General features: G+C 36.1%; 1 protein-coding gene across 2 annotated transcripts in view; it reads right to left on the reverse strand.

The window, feature by feature from the left end:
- The window catches only part of LOC150104195 (putative aarF domain-containing protein kinase 2), a 176,937-nt gene that overhangs the window by 99,343 nt on the left and 53,725 nt on the right, over positions 1-23,869 (reverse strand). The window contains exons 2-3 of one of the 2 annotated variants that reach the window (XM_090396823.1): positions 23,387-23,427; positions 6,650-6,799 (exon numbers count right to left, since the gene is read on the reverse strand). In XM_090396823.1, the coding sequence (XP_090252949.1) occupies positions 6,650-6,799; positions 23,387-23,427 (191 nt within the window). The remainder of the gene's footprint in view (positions 1-6,649; positions 6,800-23,386; positions 23,428-23,869) is intronic. The other variant, XM_090396824.1, reaches the window with a different exon arrangement.

The following is a 23,869-nucleotide window of genomic DNA, read 5'->3' on the forward strand; positions in this document are numbered from 1 at the left end:
GCTTAGCAACTCAACAATTTTGTCTGCCTTGCTATTATTAGCACCTCTTAAAATTATCCTTCCATAGTCATTCTTCTGAGAGATTCCTCTGTATCTCAGTTGGTACAGAAATTAGAAATCCCATGAACAACCATTATCAGGGCTTTTCAACTGAAAGTGAGTTAGCCACTCTCATATGGAGGTGGAAGGGTTTTTCCCTTCCACTACCATGCAACCAGCCAGTAGAACACACACACACATAATTTACTGACAAAAAAAAGAATACTTATAGACACAAGGCTAACCACTTTATCCTTGAATTACAGTTAAGAAATCCAAGAATACTTAGAAAGGTGTGAAGCACTAAGTGCCTGTTAGAACCACTGAGGATGAAGCATTCTTCCTTTTACAGGCTAATTGTTCGAAGCGAAATCAGATTGTCAGAACAATCTGATTTCACTTCCTTACCATATTGGTCATCTTTTTTTTGCCTGAGCTTTGTATCACCCGTGAGTCAGCTGAACACATTTCTCCTTATATATATATATATATATATATATATATATATCCATGATAATATTTTCTTATTTTTGCAGCTCTCACTTAATGATACTATTCATTCCTCTAGCTCCTACATGATTTATCCTCCTGGACCTGAGTATATACCATCTGATATTGCTCCCTTCAAAATGGTTCATAATTACTTGCCCTGTAGTTCCACATATCATCATCATTAGCTACTCTCAATTCACTGTTGAGTGATGGTCTTTCTATGATGACTCCAAGACTTTCTGCTAAAGGTCTTCTTTCTATCACTCCTGCAAATCTGATAATTTCAGCAATCAATTGCGATTGGTCAGCACTGTCCAATTTTTTGGACAGTGCTGACCAATTTTTTCCTCGTTTTTCCTCCCATGATATCCAATACTTCTTTAGTTCATCACTGGTCTTGTCTTTGAGCAATATGCCGAAGCTTCAGATGTTTCACTCTTTCTATAACATTAGAGACTTTGTTTGATTTCTTATGCAAGTTTTCCTTTTGTGAACCAGTGTTGCGATACCAAGTATACATCTTCCCACACAAAATTGTGTTGATCATAGTTTTTGAGTTTCCTTTGCATTTAATGTCCATATTTCACAGCCATATGTCAATATAGGGAGAATGCATGAGTTAAAAACTTTCCCTTTTATTTTGGGCCTAGTGGAAATTGGCTTTTGATACTAATTTTTCAAATGCTTTCCAAGCACTGTTCATCTTTTGACTTCTTACATGGTATTTTTATCCACCGATATCTATTGTCCAAAGATGTAATGACTCATTTGTTCAACTTCATCATCACTGATTTTTATTATTTCTGGTTGAAACATAACTTGGGTCTTTTTTTTTTATTTTAAGTTTATCTTTAAATTGGCTATTTTGCTAGCAATTTGGAATTTAGATACACTGTAATTCATGTGAACATGAAGTAAAGATAACTATGTCATCTGCAAAGTGTAAATGGTTTAAGTAGCTCCGATTTATCTTAGCATGTCCATGAGAAGTATGATATAAGGCACAAGCAAGAAGGGTGACTGATATTGTCAACCTGTGTAGCTCAGTGGAAGTGAGGTGTGCCATCCATGGCACTAAATTGCCAGAAGAGACAGCATCATAAGCTTGATTCTAGTTGCTGACCAGAGGAATTTTTACTAAGCCTTTTTTTGCTGGCCTGAATAGTATAGAAAATATGTTATATAAAAAAATGGCTTTGTTGCTTTATAGTTGTTTATAACAGGCTGAGGGTTCAAATCCCATATAAGACATGGGTGTGTGTGTAAAGACTCGCACATTCCAGAGCTGAAAGCTTCGAGATTGCAGGTGTGTTCTTTTAAGTACTTCCGTAGCACAATTTGAAGAACGATGATATGTTGTGCCATTCAATTAGAAAAGGTCTAAGTTCAATTCTTGTAGTGAAGAGAAGAATCTTTATATTGGTTATTTTCAATTGAAGGTGAGTTAGCCGATCTCATACAGAGGTAGCAGGGTTTTTTCTCCTGGAAACTTGGATTTTTCATCCAGCATATAGACAAATGGGTCTTGAGAACACATGCAATTCATAGACAAAAAAAAATACTAATGGGGCAGTAGATGGCGTTAGTGTAGTTGATGGTGGTAGTTGCGATTTGCTGTAGTTGGGTGGTTAAGTGGTGAAAACAGAGTTGTAGAGTAGGTGTCACATAATAATATGGTAAGAAAGGAAAGCCAAAGCTAATTCTGAGAGAAAGCTAGCTGAAAAGGCCAAAGAAACCCCAAGGTTCTTTCTCTATGTGAAAAATAAAAGGAAGAATGACTATGGAAGGATGACTTTAAAAAAGTGCTGATCGTGGAGAGGTAGGGTACTAGAACCAAACCAAACATTTGAATGACTGAGTAAGCATTTGCAGAGATGTACTATCTAGGTGGTAACATTGAATTGCCAGATGTGACATTAACTGATAGGAGAATAGAAGTTGAAGAAATAGAGGTGCTTGAAATATTGCAACACTGCATAAAGAAGGCTCCAAGATACAAGCAGCAAATTATAGGCCAATCAGCATCTCAGGAGTGGTGGTTAAAGTATTGGAGAAACTGGTGAAAGAATTCAGAACTGGGTGGATAGAAATATGATACTCTATAATGGACAACATGGTTTTGTGAAGGAAAGGTCCTAACTTAGTAATTTGTTTACTTTTTATAATCAAGTGACAAGTGAGTTGAATAAGGGAAATGGCTACTCAGTGATATTGCTCTAATTTATGTAATAGAGTTCTATGTGGAATCTTGTGAAATGCTTTTGCAAAGTCTAGGGATATGAATCTAGTTATATGGAATAGAGGGTGGCTGATGGACAGATATCAAAGAGTTGAGTCCAGGAGAAGGCAAGTGACCAGTCATGTACCACAGGGGCTCAGTACTTTGTCCTCTGTTGTTTAATATGTAATGATACAGGAAATGATTTGAAATGAAATATTCAGTTGTTTGCTGACAATGCTGCAATGGGAAGGGGTTTGGTAAATGAAGGTGATGCAGAGATCCTGCAGGAATACTTGACTAGCAGAATGGGCAAAGGTAAATGGCTGTCAGTTTGATGTGGCCAAGTGTAGTGATGTACTTTGATAAGAGATCAGAAGCTGTGTACTAAAGTGATGGTGCTGAACTGCAGGAAACTGAGGAGGCCAGTGACTTGAGTGTGATTGTGGATAGGGAGTTGAAGTTTATTGGGTATATAGCAAAGGTAACCAAAACTGCACATCAGGTTACATGGTCATTGAAGAACACACCAACAAGCAGGGATAGAGAGGTTATTCTTCTCCTATCATCATCAAATTCCTGCCATGTATCCTCAAGGGGTGTACAGGATAAGATAGTACTACATGAAAAAAATTACATCATTACTAACTTCCTATCTACAATTTTCCTCCAAATCAGTCTGTTACATGTCAAGACTCCAACATTATTAGATCTTATATTTCTATCATCTAAGGCTTTGTACCATATCAATCCACCTATATCTTGGTCTTCCTCTGGGTCATTTTGCTGCCAACCTGGCAGAGAACAATTGTTTTGCTAATCTTTCTTTGCCCATTCTGTTTAAGTGACCATACCACCTGAGATTAGCTCCGCTAACGCATTCCTGGATGCTGACAATGTCAAGTTCTTCCCTAAAATCCTCGTTTTTAATATGATATTACCATTGATGCCATCTGTTCACACCTATAATCTTTCTCAGGACTCTCATGTCTGTGGTCCCTAGTCTTTGGTCAAGTGTTTTACTTCTGACCCAGCTCTCAGATCCATAAGTTAAAACTGGTTTGAATACTGTCTTGTATACAGCTAATTTAGTGTTCCGACTAATTTCTCTCTTATTCCATATGAATTTATTTAATTGACTTCCCACCATACCAGCTTTGCTGATTCTGTTGTCTATTTCTATATTTAATTTACCATATTCACTAAAAATCGTGCCTAAGTAGCTGAAATGTTTTACTTGTTCCACAGGTTCTCCATTCACAACGCAGTTGAAATTTTCAATGATTCTGCCTATTGTCTTTGTCTTTTTATTGCTGACCTTCATACCATATCTATTACAACAGTTATTCAATTTAGTCAGAGAATCTTGCAGACTTGTAGCGGATTTATTTAGAAGTATAACATCATCTGCATAAAGCAAAGAGCTGACATTAACATCTCCAATTTTGATATGATGTTTAATACCACTTTCCTTCATAATGTGATCCATATAGATAATGAATAACAGAGGGGATAATGTACATCCTTGTTTCACACCAGATTTAACATTAAACCATCTTTCTGTACTTCCTTCAATTCTAACTGCTGACTTACAACTCAAATAAAGACTAAGTATTGCTTGATATAATGCCCCATTGACACCATATAACTGCAGCGTATTGAATAGCTTCTCTCTTGGCACCTTATCATATGGCTTTTCCAAATCGACAAAACTTAAATACAGATCTTTGTTATATTCCCATGCTTTCTCGACTATTTGTCATAAAGTGAAGATCTGATCCTGACAGCCTCTGTTTGGCCTGAATCCAGCTTGAAAAGGAAGATACACGATAGAAGCATTTAAGTTATTAAAGGGGTTTCATGGGATTGACACTGAAGACGTTTTTCAGTACATGGCAAGAAGGAAGAGAACAAGGAGTCACTAGTGTGAGCTGTATAAGTGTGTTTAGCAAGTGTTAGGACTAGGGTTTTTTGCTTGGAGGATGGTGAATGGGTAGAATGGGTTGCTTCATCAGTGAATGAGTTTAAGGAGAGGTATAATATGTATTGTGTGAATGATGGCTAGTGTATGAATAATGGACCTCCCATGATGAATCTTCTGACTATGATCATGGAGATACCTGTATAATAATAATACTGAGTAAAATTATCAATTATTTTTACATAGTGGAAGTCCCAAGACTTCCACAATGTAAAACATGGTTTTCTCATATATAGGAAACTCAGTACATAGTGGAAGTCTTGGGACTTCCACTATGTATTGAGTTTCCTATATATCCCTTCTTAATTGAAAATCCCACATCAAATTCAGTTCACAGGTCTATAAACTGCACACCACTCCTTCTGCACAACCTGCGTATTGATTCATTTGCAATCAGTACTCTCCTGATCAACTCACTTCTATCATAGCATGGCAGCAGACGAAATTTTTACTCTCTCTCTCATTGTTTTTTGCTTCTTCCAATATCTTGCATATCCTCTCTCATGCAGTATTTTTCACCTTTCAAGTAATTAGTACCAGCCAAAACAATCAATTCTTTCACTTTACTGAAAACCACATTTAGCCTCACTCTTATTAAGAATTCCTCTTATCACAGAATCACCATAAAAATTTTTCTCCGTTACTCTCCTCTTGCTTAGTCATACGTTCCTGTTTCTTATTTCATACCTGTCATTTTTTTTTCTCTTTTTAGCTCAACCAATCACCTGATGTTTCTGTAACCATTCAGTCCCACAAGCTTTGTACTATGAAGGATCCCACATGAGTGTGCTATTTCTTTCATGAAATTGTCTTCATTCTCTTGACCTTCCAACACTGAAAAACTTTCTGTTAACATTTAACATTTTCCTGATTTTTGTCAGTATTCTCTACTTTCACAAAGTTGTCCCCGTTCTCTTGACCTTCCATCAGTGCACTTTCAACAATATTGCAGACACTTAACATTCCATGATTTCTGTCAATATTCTCTACTCTGTTATCATGTTTTATTTTCTCCACACAACTGGTGCTCAATCTCAAAACATCTTCTACATATTCAGTCATCAGTCTTGCACAAATTATGTATGGAAGAATAGTAACATGGAACAGAAAAATCAATACGATGTGTCACAGGAGACTGATTTAGATTAATTTAATCATACTATTATTACAATTTTAATAATCGAAACTGATATGTTAATGATATTGAGAAAGATTTAAAATAAGGATATGTAGCTGTTTCCAAATAATACTAATTTGAAGTGGTAAAAGGTGCAAAAACTGATTTTCTGTCTCTTTGGTCATTTGAACAGACTAACTATGTGAGCAACTAGGTGGGATACCAATTCAATATTTCAAAGTGTTAGAGTTTTGAAATTTGAAAGGCAAGCCATGTATTCAACTTGGAGTCTTCAGAAGATGGAGGAGATATTGGCACCTAGAGAAAGTGACAAACAGAACACTGACCCATTAGAAAGGAAGAGGTTTCACTCTACAATCCTTAAGGCACAAGAGACATTTATAAGAGGAAACTTTTCAAATGAAAGCAGTGACAATGAGAAGCAATACTTGGAAAGTGCATAAATGTGTGATAACTATAACTGTGAAGAGCAGGCTTTATTTGAAAAGATGACTAGATAATATTGGACTGTATTACTAGAGAAGTTATGAATGCAAGGACTGTAAATGAATTCAAGGTATGGTTATGTTGCATAACAGGCACTGTAGCATTTAGGATGCACCTCATACAATGAGTTTCTTGATTCCATGTTGTAATAAAGTATAATGTAATAGTAAAAATTCAAATTTAGTTAACTAAACCCGATTTTTTTATACTTCCACAAGTGACAACACAGAATATCCATGAAAATAAAAAATAACTTAGCTTTTATAATTTTCACAAGTAAGAAATGTTTATTTACCTGACTAAGCATAAAAGAGTTGAATTCTTGAACACATTCAGTTAAGCTCAACCACTTTAGAGAAGGAAACAGCGTTTCCAAAGTCCTAGCTAAAAAGTGAAACACAGCAAGGTCCTTTTCAAGTTTTTCCTGTATACCAGGATGTAACACCTAATTATATTAGCAAATCATTAGAATTTAAGATTTGATATATAATGTTAATTAGATAAACTAAATATACCTATTAAATAACATACTGAGTTTCATAATGTGCAGATTTCATAATGCAATATTTTCTAATTTTTCCAGTAATATTACTACCACCAACTGTAATCCTGATGAATAATAAATATCAATTTCTATTATTATAGATGTATAGTTCATAGTTCAAACATATCCCAAAGTTTTCAAAACTAGAAAGATCTGAAGATCACAATGGCAAGATCATGAGGTATCAGCACGAATGTAAGACTATCATTCTCATGCATACACCCTCTATCCAAAAAGAAACCAAACTTTTCAAAAATAGAAGAAACTAGTGGTGCCACCTGTTGCATCTTTTTGTTGTTGAAAGCAGCAACCTTCATTAGTGTTGTGTCAACTGTTTATAACATTTGTTTCATTAGAAGCCGAGTTGAAGTGCCAAGAGTGACATTGTGTTTTGACGAACGGTCGGAAAATGAGTTTCAAAATCAGAGTTGTGCGATTGACATTTGTGTTAAACTTGGTAAAAGTTTTACCGAAATGCATCAAATGCTTCAAAAAGCATATAGTGATGAATGCTTATCCCATACTCAAGTTTATTAGTGGTTTAAGCGATTTCAAATTGGTCATGAGACGCTTGAGGACGACGAAAAGCCGGGCCGTCCAAAAACTGAACTGAGTGAAGTTAACATCCAAAAAGTGCATGATGTCATCAAAGAAAACCCGAAATCATCTGTGAGATTGATTGAAGATGAATTGGGGATTCCAAAATCAACTGTGCACAACATTTTGACCGAGAGTTTGGGGCTTCATAAATTGAATTCGCGATTTGTTCCCCACAAGTTGACCGACGACCAAAAATAGTATCGAATTGAACACTGCAAGGACCTTGTTAAAACCTCTCGTAAGGACGCAAACTTCCTTGAAATGATCATTACTGGTGACGAAACATGATGTTTTGAGTATGAGCCTGAAACAAAACATCACAGTGCTGAGTGGACACCACCAGAAGAGGGGCATCTGAAAAAAAAGTCGCTTGGAGAAGTCAAAAGTAAAGACAACGCTGATTTGTTTCTACAATTCCGAGGGCATTATTCACAAAGAATTCGTTCTGCCTGGCCAAACGGTCAATGGCGAATTTTATCTTGAAGTTTTGAAGCAATTGATATCGAGAATTTGTCGCTTACGGCATGAATATCGTGATGCAGGCAGCTGGTCACTTTTCCACGATAATGCACCATCTCATCGTTCGAACATTGTGAGACAGTTTTTGAGCAAAAACCAAGTTTGTGTGTTGGATTACTCACTGTATTCACTTGATTTAGCACCTTGTGACCTCTTTCTCTTCCCCCAACTTCATTTGCCAATGAAAGGAAAGCGATACAACACCACTGAAAATGTTCAAGCAGCAGTGATCATGACCCTCAACAGTATCCCAAAAACCGATATAAAAAACTCATTTAACAAATTAATTGACCATGCCAAATGCTGTATCAAAGCTGAGGAAGAGTATATTGATTGAATAAATTATTTGAATAATTATAATCGGCCTGTGTTTTATTTTCTATCAAAAGTTCAGTTTCTTTTGATATCGAGAATTTGTCGCCTACGGCATGAATATCGTGATGCAGGCATGATAATTTATTTACTCATATTATTTACTGCCAATTTACAGCAATGGGCAGTAAATGTACTTCCCAGAATCCCATTCATTATAGGAAAAATAAATCGATAAATACTAATAATCATGTCATAGGTATCCAAGAAGGACAAGATTGTTAGTATTTATTGATTTATTTTTCCTATAATGAATGGAATTCTGGGAAGTCAACTACTGAGATGAATGAGAGAAACATATTATTATTATTAACATTTTTCAGGATTCTGGGAAGTCGACAACTGAGATGAATGAGAGAAACATTAATATTATTAACAATTGACCTCCATGGAGTCAGATGACCTCCGCATCTTAAACTGATTCAATGGTGTGTTGTGGATGTGTCCACATCCACAACACACCCACCAACCACCCTCCCTCCATGCAAAGAACCTGCTTCTCACTCCTTTGCTCACACCCTCCTTATACAGTTTCCAGCAATGGCTTCTTGTTCTACTCCCCTCTCCCATTCTATGAAAAATCTCTTCCATGTCTACCTGATAACAACCCCTGACTAGCTTATATGTCTCAATCATATCCCTCCTCTTCCTCCTATTCACAAGGCTCTGTAACTTACATTCTCTCAATCTGTCCTCGTACTCCACATTCAAAAGACCACTGACTACCTTTGTGAATCTTCTCTGTATCCTATAAATATATAGTCCTGCAAGGTGATGTACTAACACCTTATTTGTTCTTGGTATGCTTGGACTACATCTTCTGGACCATCAGCACAGAAGAGCTTGGTTTTAACATTAGAACATCCACCCACACCATGCAAATAACTGATCTTAGCTTTGTTGATGATGTTGTACTTACTGATACAGAATCAACAAATGCACAAAAACATCTGTCTGCTAGAGGCACATGCTAAACTTATTGGTTTGCAGATCAACATCCAAAAGTCCAAAGTATTCTCGATAGGTTATGAAAACTTTATACTTCATATCAACAATAAATTCTTAGAGTAAAGGACTTTCAATATCCTGGATCGAACATCAGCAATACAGAAAAAGAATATTAAAAAATGTAAACAGCTGGTTTCCAGATGATTTAAAGACAAAATTAAGATTATACCATGCAACCAGTAGATCCATCTTCTTGTATGGTTCTCAAACCTGGACAATAAGCACCAACAAAACTACAGATCTAATTAACTCCTTTGGAACTACATGTCTCAGACTGATCCTTGAATACACTTGGATGGACAGTGTCAGTAACTCTGCTGTACTAAATCTGGCCAAGGAAGAACCACTTGTCAGTGGTTAATTTTTCATGAAATCTCTTTTCTCATTGTATCATATTGTGAATTAACTATGATGATGATGATGATATATATTTTTCAAAAAACTACAACTCAGACGGCTTGGACATCAACTCAGACATCCTGAAATCTCACCCTTTTTGGAATCCTTCATCCTGTACAAACCAGAAGATGGCAATCGAAGTAGAGGAAGAGCATGCAAACAATTTTGGCAATACATACATGAAACCATCAATAGGCTGAACTGTAAAACTCCATCTGACATCTACCAGTTAGCTCAAGACAGAGAGACTTGGAAGACCATAATCTGCTATCTTTAATTTTTCATGAAATCTCTTTTCTCATTGTATCATATTGTGAATTAACTATGATGATGATGATATATATTTTTTAAGTAATGCTTTATAAACATATCTAATGCTTTATGTCTTAGATATGGAAGGGCACAGTATTTTTCGTGAGGATAGAAAGGGCAGGAAGGGAGGGAGAGTGCTGATGATAGAAGGGAAATTAAGGCCACATAAGATAGACTTGAAAGGGGGAAATAGTGGCAATGGTTATGAGGCAGTGTGGTGTAACGTGGAGGTTGAGAGAAAGACATATTTAGTTGGATGTTGCTATAGGCCTGGGAATGTGGAAGGTGCTGATGAAGAAATGTATAAACAACTTGGATTAGTGAACAAAGGAAGGGTAATTATCATGGATGATTTTAATTATGGAGGTATAGATTGGAATGAAGAGATAGCATTTGGGAATAAGGAAAATTAATTTTTCGAGTTCTTGAGAGATAACTATCTCAGGCAGCAAGTAAAAAAAGGCATGCGAGGATCAAGAGTTCTAGATCTCATCATTTCATCAGAGGTTGTAATTGTTAGAGGGGTTTCACATTTTCCTCCAGTTGGTGAAAGTGATCGTGAAGTAATCACCTGTGTTGTGGCTAGTCATATGCAAACTTTTGCGAGGAAAGGATATATGTGGAATTATAAGGCTGGTGATTATGACAAGCTTAGGAGACAACTTCAAGCTATACCATGGAACAAGGAGTTGAGCAGTAAGGAAATAAATGCTGCATGGGAACTTACAAAGAAATACATAACAGTGTTATGTATTTCTTTCAATGTACGAATGTATCCTAAAGACCAAAAGGCTGAATAAGGTAGGTGTAAAATGGATGAATGTGGAGCTTAAGCATGAAATCTGGAAAAAGAAAATACTTTGGAGGAAGTATAAGATGAATAATGGTAATCAATCATATAAAGAACAAGCCAGGAGAGTGACTCAGTTAGTAAGAAAAACATAAGTAGAGTATGAGCAGAAATTGGCAAATCAGGCTAAGAAAAACCCTAAAGAGTTTTTTTTTAGATATGCGGCAAGTAGAAGGAAGAATGATCATGGAAAGATGAAGTTACGGGATGAAAGTGGTAGAATGGTAACTGATGCAGAAGACATTGCTGAGGTATTCAGTGATCAATTTATAAGGGTGTTTCATCCTGATCAGGGTGGAATCATGAGGAACTTAAGTGTAAAGGACATAGGAGAGGATAGCTTAATTGTGAGTGAGCAGGAAGTATGTGAGGAAATAAATAACCTTGATGTTAATAAGGAGATAGGATTTGATGACATATCACCACGCATCTTAAGGGAATGTTCCAGGGAACTGGCAGTAGCATTGGCATGCCTGTTTAATAAGTTTTGCAACAGCATAGGTTCCAAGGGAGTGGAAGGAGGGTAAAATCGTTCCACTGCATAAAGGCAGTGGAACAGCAGTATTCTCTGTGGTTATCAGCATGGGTTTCTTAAGAGGAGATCATGTTTCACTAACTTATGTACTATAACAAGGTGACAAATACCTTGGACAAGGGAGATGCATATACAGTGGTGTACTTGGATTTTGAAAAGGCTTTTGATAGACTGCTACATGACAATCTCTTAAATAAATTGAAACAGATGGGATCGGATAACAGACTTCTGTGTTGGACCAGTGACTGGCTGTCGGATAGGTACCAGAAAGTTGTATATGGGGGTGCAGTATCTCAAAAGAGAAAGGTCACAGTGGTGTGCTGCAGGGGTCAGTTTTGGGTCCATTGTTGTTCAATTTGTATGTTAATGATATTGGGTTGGGTTTAACTAGTGATATCTAGCTGTTTGTGGATGATGCAAAACTGGGGAAAACAATGCACAGTCAGGCTGATGTTAATGCCTTACAAGAGGACCTGAATAGATTGCATGAATGGGCAGGTAAGTAGAACTACCAGTTCAATGTTGCCAAGTGTAAGGTTTTGAGATTTGGTGCAATGATGGGGTGCAAAGTATACACTTGGTGGGGAAACTTTAACAGAAGTAGAGGAGATGAGAAATCTAGGAGTGATGGTGGACAAGGACCTGAAATTCAGAGGCCACATTGCACAAGTTGTGAAGATATCACATCGAATAATGGCAATGATGAGGAGAACCCTGACATGCAGAAATAGAGAGGTTATGATTCCATTGTATAAGGCCTTGATGTGGTGTAGCTAGAGCTTTTGCCGCCTGGGCAGTCCCCGAGTTTGCCGCCCCTCTCAATACACACCAAACATACACTACAAAAAGTCAAAACGACTTATTTACTTTTTGAAGTAAAACTTTAATTTCAACATTCTAAAATGTTATTTTTCTTGCTTTTCTGTTAATAAAATCGTCGATGATATTGGCGAAGTCTATTTCATAGTAATATAAGTAATTCTTAATCAATTTTATTCAGAAAAACTCCTCTCACAACTAGCAACACTTACAGCAATTGTGAGGAAAATTCACAGGAGTATTATAATATTTGGAAATGAGTTCTCCAGACTGTATTTTAGAATTAACTGCAAAAATTCAAAAAGGTTCAAAGTGCCGCCTGGGACCGATCGCCCCCTCCGCTCCACCCTAGCTATGCCTCTGCCTTGATCAGACCTCATATGGATTATTGTGCACAGATTTGGTTGCCAGGTTAAAAGCAGAAGACCAGACTATGCCAGCTTTTTATATAAATATAAAAAGATAGCATAGTCTGGTCTTCTGCTTTTGGTTTGGTTGAGAAACTCTGAAAAACTGTTATAGTTTAGGAGGTTGTTGGTAACCTAGAATCCTAAAACATTTGTTAGCCTGATTTTAGTCTGATTCAGACACCACAGTTAAAAACATTTGTGGCCAAATAGAGATACTGGCTGTTTCGTAGACTTACTGAAACAAGATAATATAGAAGGATGAGGATTTTTAATTTATAATGACTTATGCTAACTATGAATAATCAAGCAGGTTAAACTTGTAGCACTTTATTAATATTAATTTATACTAGTTATCTAAGTCCCGGCTCTGAATTAGTCCTAAGAGGGTGGAAAGAGGGGGAAATAGTTGAATTACATAAAGGAAGCTTCAAAAGAATGGTGTAGAAAATCATGACTGAATACCATCATTAAGATGGAGCTACAAAAAAAGTGGAGGAATTCAAGGAGAAAGTGATGAAAAAGCACATGAGCAATACAAAGCACAGGCCAAAAGGATAACCAGCATAGTAAGAAAGGCAAAAGCAGAGTATAAAAGGAAGTTTAGAGGCAGTATACAGGCCAAAGATCATACCAAAGCGTTCTTTTGGTATGTTGCAAGTAAAAGGAAGAATGTTTATCGCAGAGTGATTTTAATGAATACTAATGGTAGGAAGGTAACTGAATCCGACAAAATAGTAGAGTTACTAAGTGAACACTTTGCAATAGCATACTATCCAGGTGGAGATGTTGCAGTAACAAGAGAGGCAAAGGTTTATATGATAACTGAGGTAAATGAACATGGCTTATTACAGAACAATGATGTGAACGCAGCTATGGGATTAGACTGCATACCAGCTCAAGTTTTACGAGAGGGTGCTAGGGAATTAGCAGTGCCTCTGACCACATTGTTTTAATCTAAGTCCCAGCTTTGGGTTAGTCCCAAGAGGGGGGGGGGGTAAAATGGTTCCACTACATCCTGAATGGAGAACCAATAGAACAAGTAAAACATTTCAGCAATTTAGGCACAATTTTTGGTGAAAATGGCAAATTAAATTTGAAAATAGACAGCAGAATTAGCAAGGCTGGAATTGTAGTCAAGGCTGGAAGTCAAATGAATAAATTTATATGGAATAAGAGAGAGAGAGATTAGAAAGAAATTATCAAACCAATTTTCACTTATGGATAAGAGAGCTGGGTTAGAAATAAAACTCTTGATTAAAGACTAGAGACAACAGATATGAGAGTCCTGAAATGATTAGATAACTGAGCAGATAACAGCATCAATGGCAGCATCATATTAAAAACAAGGATATTGGGAAAGAACTTGACATTGTTAGCATTCAGGAATGTGTTAGCAGATCTAATCTCAGGTGGTATGGCCACTTAAACAGAATGGGAGAGGAAAGATTAGCTAAACAAGTGTTCTTTCTGAGGATGGCATGAATGTACAGGCTAATCTGAAAGAAAATTGTTGATAGGAAGTTAGTAATGATGTAACTTTTCATATAATACTATCATATGATCCTGTAAACCCCTAAGGATATATGCCAGGAATTTGATTATAATTTTTTTTAATAATCCAGAAACTTTGCCCGACAGATCAAACATGGAGCTTCAAATACTGTAACTGTGTGTGGGGGGGGGGGGGGGGATAGTAGTCTCACAATGGGCAATGAAATTCATTTCTTATTTTCTAATTAAAAACATTCACAAACATCGACCACAGTGAGATGCAAACCTGCAACCTGATGGAGAGCAGGTATATCCACTTAATGGTAATATAAATGGTAATTAATATTACCATTTATATTTGAAGTAAAACTTTATAATACAGAAATAATGGATATCAAAAATAAACCATTATTTTACAACTAAATAGTTCGAACTTGAAACTTAAAAAGTATCAAATTTGACAAGAAAACTTAATAGAATACAACCTTCGACATCAGAGTTACTCTTGTGTAATTAGTGCCTTCGACAACTGTTTTAAAGTGCTAGTTCCATCAGAGACAAGGTATCAGATACTTAAGAGGGCAAGAAACTCTTTTCAATACTGTAGCAGTGTTGGATTCTAATTATGTAGAAAATAGAATAAATGTTATTTGATTCAGAATCCAACATGATTTTCCATCACAAGGGCTACGTTTGTAAATATTATTTAATGTAAATAACGTAAATTATAATTTGATATCATATAACTACCTTAATTATATCAAATATTTAATTATTTAATCAAAGAAATGTGTTAATGGTAAATAAGATTCTGTATTAAATATTATTGAGCTATTCTATTTATTGTTATGTCAATATTATAAAAACTTGTATTTGCAATATTAACTACGCATTTATTGAAAAGCAAGTATTCTAATTATTCCTATTTGTGTATAAAGCTTAACGTATGTAATGACTCAATGTAGTAGTATAGCCTTGTCTAACATTGGCGAGAATGTTTATGTTTGTCTGTTGTCATGGAGATGCATGAAATAAACGAGCGCGAGTGGAACAGAGCATAGGCTAAAGAGAGAATAAAGAAAATATATAAAAAGTAAGGAGAGGGGATGGAAACTTGGAAGTAAAAGGAAGTAAGGTGATAAACTAAAGAAGTAGAAGTAAATAAAGGGTTCTTAAGGGTAGGAGTTAAGTGAATAATTTTTATAAGTGAGCAAGAACGTAACGAATTTTATAGTTAGCTGAAATTGAAATCAGCGGTAATAATAGAAGGAAAATTAAAGCTACAATCGGATAAAGTAAAAAGCTGAATATTCAAGGAAGAATTCTGAATAAACCCAGCTGATCTAGTATTGCAGCTTATTTCCGATTTGCCCTAAAGAGAACCTCACAGTGTTTTAATTAATTTATGAGTGATAATAAGGATAGTTGAAGTGCCCTAATTGATGTCAAGAATTCTGAAGCGTAATTGATAGTGCTTTAAGTATAACTGCAGATAAGTTTTGTAGATGTGTCTTTATTCTTTAAGTGTGATAAGTAAATTCCATAAGTTTGCTCACAACATAATAGATGTTCTAGGAACCATTTCCGGTAAGGTCTAAGGTGGAAACCCTTCGTGATTGAGAGTTAGAGATAGGAATTGTTTGAAAGATATTTTCAGCTATTAGATCCTGTAATATTTTGAACTTATAGCATGACTGAAAAATGTGTGAAAACTAATTAGATTGGATGTTCTATTATATTCATTTAAGTGTAAAAACTTTATAACCCAGAAGCTAAGAAGGTGTATGTGAAGACTTGGAAGAATGTGCTAATGTAATTGACTTGACTTAATGTTTGACTTATTTCTATTGTTTAAAATTAGAAGTAAAATTTATGTAAGTGTTATATAACCTATATTAAATGCTTTATTTGTTAACCTAACTGTTGTATTTGCCTGAAATTCTTTTTATTGCACCGTTCACAAAAATTTGAATCTAGCGGGAATCCCAAAGAGAGAAAATAAATACTTCGGCCTGAATGAATGAAAAGACTGCTAACTAATTTTGAATTGATCCTACTATTTCATATAGACTTATCTAAGGATAGAGTGGCGCAGTATAATAGAAATTTCTCTACCCTTAGATCAGTGATCAATTTACAATTAGTTTTCCTTTATTTTATGAAAGTGACTTTTAACAAGATGGCGGATTCGAACCTCAAGAGAACAACGTCACGACAAAATCTAGAAGGCTTTAAGCTAGCACTGTAAATTTACAGAAATAAACAAAGGATATATTTTTTCATCAAAATTTCATAGTTGAGTTTCAAACTGACAAGAGAGGAGCTTATGAGGAGTTTCAAGTTCAATTATTTGGCTATAAAAGAATGACAGGTTTATAATATCCTATATATCATATTACCAAGATTGAAATTGCCCTTAATGATTGCAAATGCAGAACTGAATTCTGCATTTGCCAAATTAATTTCTCTAATTATTTGCTGCTCATCATTTGTTCCTGGCTTACAGCAGCATACTACAAACATACTATCCTACCTATCTCTACCTCATTCCCAAAGCCATCAGTACCATTTCCTTATCTATTTTCTACCCAGAGAAGACACAACTTACTATTTACTATAAAGTAACTCACCCTCCCTGTCCTGCTGAAATATGCTACACCAGTGATTTTCAACCTTTTTCATAATACGCACACCTAGACTAATTATTAAAATTCTGCGGCACACTAAAAATATATTCTTTTAATTTTTTTGATGATCTGGCAAAAAATAGGCATAATTTTTATTGATTTACACCACAAGAAGTTAGAAGACCAGACACTAATAAATAAATGCACAAATTACAACATTATTTCTTTCAATTAATTTGTTTTCATAAATCTCATGGCACCTGAAGACCTCTCGCGACATACCAATGTGCCGCGGCACCGGTTGAAAATTGCTGTGCTATACCTTTTACTGTTATTTCTACCATATCATATTTTGTCAACCATGTTTCACTGATACCAAAGATCTTTGGAGAGAATGAGCCCATTAGTGCCACAAACTCTCATTTATTTTTTTCCTGATACTGCTTACATTTGTATATAGAAAAAAGTGCTGCATTATTAGTCTCATACCTATTACTGCTTTTATCAGACTAATATTTGACTGCATTTTTTTTTTTAATCTGAATCCCACCAACGGAAAGCTTAATACGGACCAGTATATAATTAGTATATAAATGACCTACTTAAAATAACCATTAATCCTATCCACATCTTTGCAGCAATAGTACTCTCCACTCATCTACGCATATGACAAACCATGCAGTATTCTGACATTTCACTGCATGATCATCTACAACTAGTGCCTTAAACATTGATCAACATACTATCCTGCAATGGGGTGAGAGTAGCTTTGTCATGTAAATGTCACTAAAAGTCTTCTCTTTTCTTTCCCAAAAGAGATCCCAACTCACCTACTCTTACCTTCAGTAATACACAAAACACTAGACAAGATCACATCTCTTTGCTTGGACTAACATTTACCTCCTGACTTTCCTGTCACATCACATCGATGGCCTCCTCAGCATCCAAGAAACTTGGTATTCTCTTTCATTCAAGAGCCTATTTTACACTCGGCTAACTCTTAACTATATACAAATCCATCCAAGTTTAGAATACAGCTCACATGCGCCTGAAACTTCCCTTAAAATCCTTGATCCCTCTCTTACATATTCACTTCAACCTCAATCTCATAGGCAAAAAGTTTCAGCACCATGTCTATTCTACAGATACTTCCAAGGTCACTGCTCCAGTGAATATGCAACCATCATTCTGCCCCTTTCTGTTGCACCTGTTAATACAAGAGAGCAACAGCTGCCTGCCCAGCATACCTTAACTGTGCAACTGCAAACACACCAAACCTACTTCTATAGGGATCCCAGATACATTGGGAAAAAAAATACGCACAAAATTATGCATTAAGGGAAGGGCAATTACCCTTAATGCATAACATTATACATATCTGCAAGGAGATGTGTTTTGCATTATGAGAGATACTGAGATAGGAGTGATGTCAGCTTGGTCCACCTTTGCTACGAGTTGCCCGGTGTTGTACTACCTTACCCCTGTCCTGAAGATATTTTCAGGCACAAACTTTGTTTGCTCACACTTGGATAAAGGATTAAACTAAATTTATTATAGTATAACCAAGTGAAAAATAAAATTTTCAGTGGTAGTCAAATTTTCATCTCTTCTCGTTTCAATTTTTCCAACCAGTGACTGTATAATCGACTGTGCTTCAATGAAAGATATCATTTCGCCTTCTATGCTCCTGATAGTAGTATGGAACATTCCGCACTGCAACTCCAGAAAAGTAGAAAACAGCTTCGAAACTGGGTGCTGGAAAAGTCTTTCAACACTGTGTTTCAGACATTTATCTATTGAAAGAAAATAGGCTTTAAGTCCTTCATACATTTCATTCAACCTTTTGATAGCTGGATGCAACGACAACCACTTTTTCGAGTGTCCTAGAACAGTTTTATACTCAAATTCATTGTCCGCAAATTCACAAATTCTGAACTCTTACAGAGTATATATAAAAGTGTTGAAATATTTTAGCTATAACAGCCTCAATGTCTACAGGCAATGTATCAGCTGCAGTTTGCACAGCATTGTTTAAAATATGAGCTGAGCAACCAACTCCAATCAATCTGCAGTCAAACCTAGTTCTCAATTTATGGTACATGTTGTTTCTTCCCTTTCTCGAACATCCACCGAAGTTAGTATTAGTATTGTCTGCTGACAAGGCTATGACTTTATCTTTAATCTTCCAAGATTTTAACAAGTCTCATATGTAATCCGTAAATCGTTCTGCGCTTTCATTAGGAAGGTCTGTAAATTCCAGAATCATGGTTTTAACACCTTTTTCTGGAACGAAATATCGAACTATCAATGGCACTAATTTGTGAAGCACCATGGTTTGAAGGGTCAATCAGGATAGATGTATAATTTGCTTTCTCCATTTCCAGTTTGAATTGCTTGATTGCAAATGGAGCCAAAACATTTACAATTAATGCTTGTGTTTTTGTTTGCCCACACTTAAATTTTCTATCACATAACTTACATAGTATTTCAGATGTACAATCCATTGATCGAAAACTCTGGTTGTGAAAACGTGTGATACGCGAAAGTTGCTTCTTCTGCAGGAAGATTCTTTTCCACTTCCCTCATCTCTTTCTTGGTAAAGAAATCACTGACTTTTGCAATTGTACTAGCTCGAGATGTAGATTTATGTCTTTTTGTAGCAATGTGCTGGGTAATGTCAGACTTTCCATCATTCTTGACGCTAAACAAGCCACCACAAACTCTACACTCCACTTTATCTGCTTCGCCCAATTTAGTAGATTTTTTTTAAAAACAGAAATTGAGTTTTTAAAGAGTCTGTATAATCACACTTCATTTTTGGCATTTTCAATGTTCAACAGGGCCACAGGAGAATTGGAAAACCATACATTTTAACAGCAGCTGTACAGTAATTAATACTCTGCAAGCACCAACCTGTTTCTCTCGGAGCAAGCTTCTAAAATGGCATGGGCCAAGCAATTGACATTAATGTCTTTAGGGGTGAAGCAAGAAGCTTTTCATATTCCCCGCTATCTGTTACGGCTACAATGGGGGTAGAGTTTTATGAGCAGTTCGCTCGCCCTGGATGGGCATGGAGATTATGCATCGCTACTGGAAGCTAAAATGGCTTTTGGTCTTTTATATTTGAATATATCATGGCACAAGTATCCCTTAAAGGACAAAGTTTAGGATATTGCTATCACTGAATGTTTGAAATAATTTTTTTTTTTAAACGATTCCCTATAGTGTTTATCCTAGAAGTTTGTGTCTTCATATATCAAGAAGATTTGAATATACAGGAAAACCTTGCTTAACGCGATTAATTAATCCATCAATTAATGCATGCTAAGCAAATACAATAAACAACAGGAATAATTGTAATTCATCCATCAGTTAGCATAAATTTGAAAAAAAATTTATATATTTATAATTTATCCTTTATATTAAAGGATAAAATCATCAGTTAATAAAAATCAATTGCTTAAATTTATTTGATGTCTAAACATTTGATTGAGCTACTTTTTTTACAAAAAAATTAAGTAAAGATGTTTGAATAGTGCTCGACTTTTTCATCATACAATTTGCAATAGCTGGCGATCACTTTACCAAGATTTCTGGGGACTTCAAGGCTCCGTTCCACATCAGGATCAGCAAACAAAATTTCCTTAGCATGCTCAATGTGATTGAAAGCTAGCTCAAGTTCTTTTGCAGTTAGCTTCTTAGTCATAACATTCTCTTCTTGTTTGCACTCCTCCTTATCTTCTTCTCCATATGCACACTGTTCTTCTAATTGAAAGAGATCATTCTCATTTAACTGTTCTGAATGGGAATCAAGCAAGTTTTTCAGCTTTTCCTCTAACGTAATTACTTTTCTTCTCTTTTTATTACTGCTGCTTTCTTTATCAGTCTTTCTCTTTTCCATATCAGAGGTTGAATATTATAAAACTTTATAGGTATCTAAATTAAAGCAAAATGAAGGAAAACTGATTGAGCAAGAGAACAGAGCTTGCACATGTGCTTGTAATGATAACTTTGAGTCAACTGCTGAGTGTTCCCGTCCACTGTCTGCCACTGGCCAAAGGCTGCTGCACTGACAAGTGCAGCAGCTCACTGCAGATTGGACAAAATTTCACATAACGTAAAAAAATTGCGTTAAATGATTAATCACTCGCTTAAAGTCAGAAATATTATCATTTCACTGAATCACACTAACTGATTATGGTACATATTATTATTATTATTTCAGGCGACTTCAGGAGTCCTTAGACTCATCGAGGGAGGCCCTAAACATCATGTCCACACAACTATGCGATTACATTCTCACAGTATCTTTATCATACCTTGTCTTGAACTCGTTCACCGTCATAGCACCCACAACAGACTCTGGCAGCTTATTCCACTCATTTACCACTCTAAAAGTAAAGAACCCAGCTCTAACACCCCTGCTAACCACACTCTTGCCCAGTTTCCATAGGTGTCCCCTAGTTCTCCCACCACCAGTCCTGATCTCAAAAATATCCTCTGAATTAATCCTATAGAATCCCTTTAGCAATTTGAATGTCTCAATCATATCTCCCCTCCTCTGCCTATCAACTAGTTTCTGCAACCCACAAATCTTCAACCTGTTCTCATATGGTTCATTCCATAGACCTGTTATCATCTTAGTCACTCGCCTCTGGATCCTCTCCACCTCCTCCCCATCAAGAAGGAACCGAGGTGACCAAATTTGGGCACAGTAGTCGAGATGAGGTCTTATCAAGGCTCGGTACAGAGGTACAATAACTTGCTTGTCTCTGCTCGTCAAGGTATTTTTCAACAACCAAGTGAGTTGATGAGCTGATTTAGCAACTTTTGCAATGTGCCCCCTAAACTTCATCTCCCTATCCACCAACACTCCCAAGTCCCTGGCCTCATCAATCGCTTGGAGTACAGTTCCACCAATGTGGTATACTGCTGCTAATCTTTTCATCCCAAAATGCATAACCTTACATTTTGTCACATTAAATTGACATCCATTCTCCTTAGCCCAGAACTCCAATCTATCTAAGTCATCCTGCAAGACTTTGACATCTTCTGCATTCACTATTGCCCTACCCAACTTTGCATCATCAGCGAACAAATGAATTGTTCCACTTAGATCCTTCCCTATATCGTTAATGAACAGATTAAACAGCAGTGGTCCAAGAACAGAACCCTGCGGCACACCACTAGTCACAGGCCGTCTTTTGGACTCTACTCCTGAATAAACTACTCTTTGATATCTCTCCATCAACCAACCACCTATCCATCTCACCAATCCTATATCCATTCCAATATGCTGTAGTTTACGGATTAGTATTCCATGTGGTATCCTGTCAAACGCCTTTGCCAGGTCCAGCAGTATCACTGTAAACCCATTTCCCTTATCCAGTTCAGCCGTCACCTTGTTATAACACTTGAGCAAGTTACTAAAGCATGATCTACCCTTCACAAAGCCATGCTGTCCCCTGTACAGTATCTCATTTTCATCAATCCATTCCTGTATTTTTCCCTTGACTACTTTCTCTAAGACCTTGACAACGACTCCTGATATGCTGATCGGTTGGTAATTTGCAACCGTAGTCTTGGATCCTCCTTTATGCAGTGAAACTATTTTCCCCTCTTTCCACACCTTCGGGACTAAACCAGACCTGAGACTCAGATTAAACAACATGGTCAAGGGCACTGATAATTCTTTAGCCGCTTCACGCAAGACCCATGCCGGTATACCATCCAATCCCACAGATGTGTTCACATTAAGGTTCTGTAATAGACTAGTCACCTCCACTTCATTCATCACCATTCCCGTATAAACTAATGGTTCCTTCATTTTTTCAATGTCACCACCTGGATGATATGCTTTTGCAAAGTGCACGCTCAGTAACTCCACTATATACGACTGATTCAGTGACCTCCTTACCATCGTCATTCCTTAAAATCATTTTGCTGTGTACAGTTTTTTTCTTGCTTGCAGCATATTGAAAGAACTGTTTGGGATTCTCTTTTGCTTGCAAAGCTAGTTTCCTTTCATAATCCGCTTTTGCTTTTTTTACCACACTCGTTACCTTTCTGGCCTGCACTTTATACCGTTCGTGTGCCTGCAGGTCACCCCTTTCTTTAAATTCCCTCCACAGTGGTTTCTTTTTTTGCAGCTCAAGCTTAATGGTGTTATTCATCCATTTAACCCCTACTTGTTTTACTATTCGGACCCTAGGTATACAATCAGCCATTACCTCCTGTAAATGCTCCTTGACCACTTCCCATGCTCTATCGACGTCCAGCCCTTGCAGTTGTACATGCCATGGCACTGATCCAAGCAAATATCGAATTCGTATTAAGAGAGGTTTCCTGTAATATATGCATTTTGTGGTTTAATTGTATTCAAATATTGTGTATTGTAAAGCAAAATATATGTTACTGTTCTGACTGAAATAAGTTATTTAATCTAGTATATATGTGTCAAATAATAATAATAATAATAATAATAATAAAAAAAACGTATAGCAATATAAACTGCATGCAAATTAAAAAAAAAGAAGCAAATTTTACCTTTACTGCAACAGGTATTAGTTCACCCAATTCTGTATTTTCTGAAAATTTCATATGCTGAATTTAAATTTTAAATATTTAAAAAAATTGTGCTTAATAATACATTAATAAAAGCTTAAATATTACAATGCTGTTTCATTTGCTTAAAAAGGTAAATCATCAAAATTAAATTTAAAAACATCAGGTAGGTACACTATACGTTGTTTTTTAGATGGGATCATGCTAATCTTATATTCAATTCACTTATCATCTAATATTTTAATTACAAAATACAGGTTTGGATTAATAAATAAACTGTTCACTAATCCAAATTACTATGCTAAACTAAAATAATAGAAGCATCACTGAAGATTATTACTTCTTAAATATAACAGTTCTTTCCTTCACTGTTATATCTTATTATTATATACAAGACCCCATGGAGTCAAAGACTCATCTAGGAGGTCCTTTTGTCATACACACAGCTCATCATACTGTGCCTTA

This window comes from Typopeltis vanoorti, chromosome 8, assembly GCF_054136105.1.
Source record: "Typopeltis vanoorti isolate ZY-2024b chromosome 8, IOZ_Tvanoo_1.0, whole genome shotgun sequence".
NCBI lineage: Eukaryota > Metazoa > Arthropoda > Arachnida > Uropygi > Thelyphonidae > Typopeltis > Typopeltis vanoorti.